The sequence below is a fragment of the Myotis lucifugus genome, unplaced genomic scaffold (assembly GCF_000147115.1).
Source record: "Myotis lucifugus unplaced genomic scaffold, Myoluc2.0 scaffold_497, whole genome shotgun sequence".
NCBI lineage: Eukaryota > Metazoa > Chordata > Mammalia > Chiroptera > Vespertilionidae > Myotis > Myotis lucifugus.
This window is the reverse complement of record NW_005871545.1, coordinates 192,529-196,624: the sequence shown is the minus strand read 5'-3', so window position 1 is coordinate 196,624 and position 4,096 is coordinate 192,529. Positions and strand designations below refer to the sequence as shown.

General features: G+C 44.6%; 1 protein-coding gene across 1 annotated transcript in view; it reads right to left on the bottom strand.

The window, feature by feature from the left end:
* Positions 1–528: 528 nt before the first annotated feature.
* Positions 529–4,096, bottom strand: part of OLFM3 (olfactomedin 3) — an 87,764-nt gene continuing 84,196 nt past the window's right edge. Inside the window, exons 5-6 of the mRNA XM_006103630.3 lie at positions 2,581–2,687; positions 529–1,469 (exon numbers count right to left, since the gene is read on the bottom strand). Of these exons, the coding sequence (XP_006103692.1) occupies positions 792–1,469; positions 2,581–2,687 (785 nt within the window). The 3' untranslated portion in view covers positions 529–791. The remainder of the gene's footprint in view (positions 1,470–2,580; positions 2,688–4,096) is intronic.

Here is a 4,096-nt window from a genome sequence, read left to right as displayed (position 1 = left end):
GGCCTGGTCTGCTTTCCTGTTTAGCTTACACTACCATGGGAAGGGGAAGCCGGGAAGATACTTCCTTGGGACCACACTTGGACATGGACCCAGGAGGATCACTGAGATTGAACTTCAGTGTCGTTTATAAAAAAACATCACTTACTGTCACAGAAGTGAAGAGATACAATTGCACAATGGTGGTCACAATGGTAGAAATACAGGTTGCCAATCAAATGTTAGCAAGAGATTTAAAAATGGCTGTACAGCACCGCGCCAGAGGACCGGGGAACAGCGAGGTGGCGTGTTCTTCCCCGTGTAAATGAAATCCTGACGTCTGTTTTAGAAATGAATGGGGGAAAAGTGTTTTTTTCCCTTTTTCTTCCTTTTTTCTTCTGATTCCTACCAGAATGTTTTCTGATGTGGAGCTAGAGACATATAGTAAGAAATGGTAGAGTTGAGAAAAAGAGAGAGAGAGACATTCATGCATTGAAGCTACCATTAGTCTCTGACACTAGTATAAGGCAGACCATTAATCTTTTGCAAAAGTATGACTTTAGCCACGTAAGCTCTCTGTAGTGCTTTTCATGACAAGGACATGATAGGCCTTGTGAATGCAGGAGTTCCGATGTGTGTCCAACGGGTTCATTGAGGCGGGCCCCGCTGAATTTTTCCGGAACACCCACGTGATGATAGAAATGCTTTGAGGAAAGGGTGGGGACGCTCTAAGGAAGAAAAGCAACACCAAAGGAGTCCTAGGGAATGGAGCACAAATGACACGGTGTAGCTCGGTGGAAACAGGTTACACTCGCTTATGTGTCGTCCTCGGTCTTGATGATGTGGAAGAGGGTGACATTGAACAGGACCTGGTGGCCGTTGTTCCAGGCATAGAGCGCCCGGTCCCTGGCGTTGTAGTCCAGCATGGAGATGTGGAAGTACTGGTTGTGGAAGGGGATGTCCGTGTACTCGTAGCTGGAGGTCTTGGTGGAGTAGGAATAGTACACCTTGGCCCCGGTCAGGTGGGAGTTGGTGACATACAGGGTCCCGCAGATCATGAAGGACTCCCCGGCGCTCCGCTTGGGGTAGCCCGTGTTCCAGCTCTTGGCCACCTCCAGGGTGTCGGGGTTCAGCTGGCTGATGACGATGTTGCCCGCGTTCTGGTTGGTGGCGTACACGGCCCACAGCCCGATTTCGTCGGCCATCAGGTCGATGTCGGAGAAGCCGCCCCAGGTGTAGGGGTAGACGTTCTGGAAGCCAGCGTTCTCCAGGCTGCGCTGGGCCAGCACCCTGCCCAGGTCGAAGCTGTACTTGATGACGATGTTGCTCTGGTACTTGTTGAAGTAGAGCGAGCCATTGTAGACCACGTGGTTGGTGCCCGCCCACTTGAAAGGGAGGTTGTAGGTCCTTGATTCAGCCCCGCTGACAAAGTCGGCCATGGATTTGTACTCCCGGACTATTTTGTTGTTGGTGTAACTGTCCATGTACCAGACCTGGGAAGATGGGAGGAAAGAATAAATAAATGGAGCACCTAAATTCTGGACTTCCCTGAGAATTCCAAAATAAAGGCACTGAGAGTTAGCACACATCCGTCTCAGGATGCCCAGGCGCCGGAGACCACCTTATCTTAGGGCCGATGGTACGGCGGGCTTTTGCAAAGCGAGTGGCATGGACTATGCGGAAAGGAAACAGCTAAATTTGCTGCCTTGAAATTGATTTGCTTCTTGTCCTTTCTTTTTTAGACCATTCAGTGCCCATGACGGAGTGAGCCAGACATGTGTCAGTACAAATCACATCACTTTGTTTAGTCACCTGATCGATCCATGCAATCAATAACGGCAAAAATACCGCCTTCAGCAACTTTATTTATTCTGCAACTCGCTCTGCAAAAATGTGTGGTCTAACTTTACACCACTGAACATATTTCTCCTTTATGGATGCCGCAGAACCTTCTAGTTAACTAACCCTTGTTCATTGAACCTGCTTCTAGGTACACCTACCTCTTAACACAACCATGTCACTAATCTAGCTACAAATCTCATTTGGATGTAACCCTGTGAATCTTAATGTATAGTAAGTTTTGCAATAGCACATGCCCAGAGCCATGGTACATTGGCGGTATATTGATTCACATAAATAGATGTTGCTGATTTAATACCTCCCCATCCCCAAAGTTTCAGTGCTATTTCCCTTAAAGTTAACTCTAGACTCCAAGAATATTTAAGTTTGTTTTGTGAATTGGTAAGTTCAAGGTTTTCCCTTATTTAGTGTGTGTGTGTTCATATAAATAGAGTAAGTTTTAGTAGAAATATAAAGAGAATTTTGTACTCTTGTAATTTTTGCCCTGTGAAGTGCAAAACAAGACTGAAACAAATAAAAACTAGATTCACTCTATTGGAGAATTATAGGATAGAACATTTTACTAAAATAAATTTGCCATATATCTCTGTAGCTGTGTTAATATGATCGAATTGAAAATATTTGCAGCGATGTAACCGTTTCCAAGTTGAAACTCTATCCCTAAAGAAAATGAACAGTCCAGTAGACAAAAAAGGTATAAATAAAACATCATTCTAAGCAAAGGCAATTGTGGAGGACACATACTCTGTTGTTTTTCTCAGATGCTAGAGGATCAGTCATCCAGGCACCGAATCGGGTTCCAGACGTCTTGACTGTAATTGGGCCTGTGATTTTCATCAACTTGCCACACGCTGAAATTAGAGAAACATAAACACATTAGGTGACCATGGGCAATGATTCCAACACACATACTCACAAGAGCAAAGCAAGGGCTACGGAATCATGGGGTTGGTAACACACATTCTGAATGAATGATCACTCATGTTGGGTGTTGTACAGTGAAGTTTGAACAGTGAAGAGTTGCTTTCTCAGTACTCTAAATCAGGGGTGGGGAACCTTTTTTCTGCCAAGGGCTATTTGGATATTTATAACATCAGTCTCAGGCCATTCAAAATGATCAAATTAAAAACTAGCAAGAAGACAAAGCTCATTTTCCCTTCGACATGTGCATATTTCAGGTGTTGCTTTGTTTCCTGGGTTTAAATGATCTTCTGGATCCCGCTTATGTAGACATAACGTCCTCAGGAGTTGAGTAGGACGGGTTAGTTAAAAATCTGCCTCAGAATTCTCTTGGGCAGTTATCTGTGCCACGAATCTCACGTAATCAACAATTCCAAAAAGCGACAGCACGTGGGTGGCGTGGGTGTCTCGGCTTCTGTGGTGTTTGGGTAGAATCCAGCGTGTGACCATATGGCAGAGGGGTGCTGCTGAGCCTCCGGCTGTTCAGGCCAGGAATGGAGGCAGGAATTATACCAGTGGTGTCGCCCTTCTGGTGCCTAAACTGAGAATGGCTCTGCTTCCTTCTAGTAGCGATGGGCATTTCCGCTGAAATAGGTCAGCGGCGAAACCAGTAGTTACTGTTTAAATAAAATCATGTATTCACTGAACCATCATTTACTGAGAAGCTCTGCTGTATCAGGACTATGCTAAGTGTTGAGATTGACAAAATAGGTTTATACAGATAGAGGCATGGCTACTAAATAGATTAAATTACCATCTCCTCGTGGGTTCATTTATGGTTTATATAAAAATAGGTTTATATAGTGTAACTTTTTTTATTGTTTAAAGTATTACATGTGTCTCCTTTTTCCAAAATTGACCCCCCTCCAGCCACTCCCACCCCTGAGGGCAAGCCCCCACCGCCCCAGTGTCTGTGTCCATTGGTTATGCTAATATGCATACATATAAGTCCTTTGATCTCTAACCCCCCCCCTCCCCTGCCCTTTGTCTCTGGATCTATTTTTGTTCATCAGTTTATGTTGATCATTATGTCCCACATATGAATGAGATCATGTGATATTTATCTTTCTCTGACTGGCTTATTTCACTTAGCATAATGCTCTCCAGTTCCGTCCATGCTGTTGCAAATGGTAAGAGTTCCTTCTTTTTTACAGCAGCATAGTATTCCATCGTGTAGATGTACCACTGTTTCATAATCCACTCATCTGCTGATGGGCACTTAGGCTGTTTCCAAATCTTAGCTATGGTGAATTGTGCCGCTATGAACATAGGGGTACATATATCCTTTCTGATCGGGTTC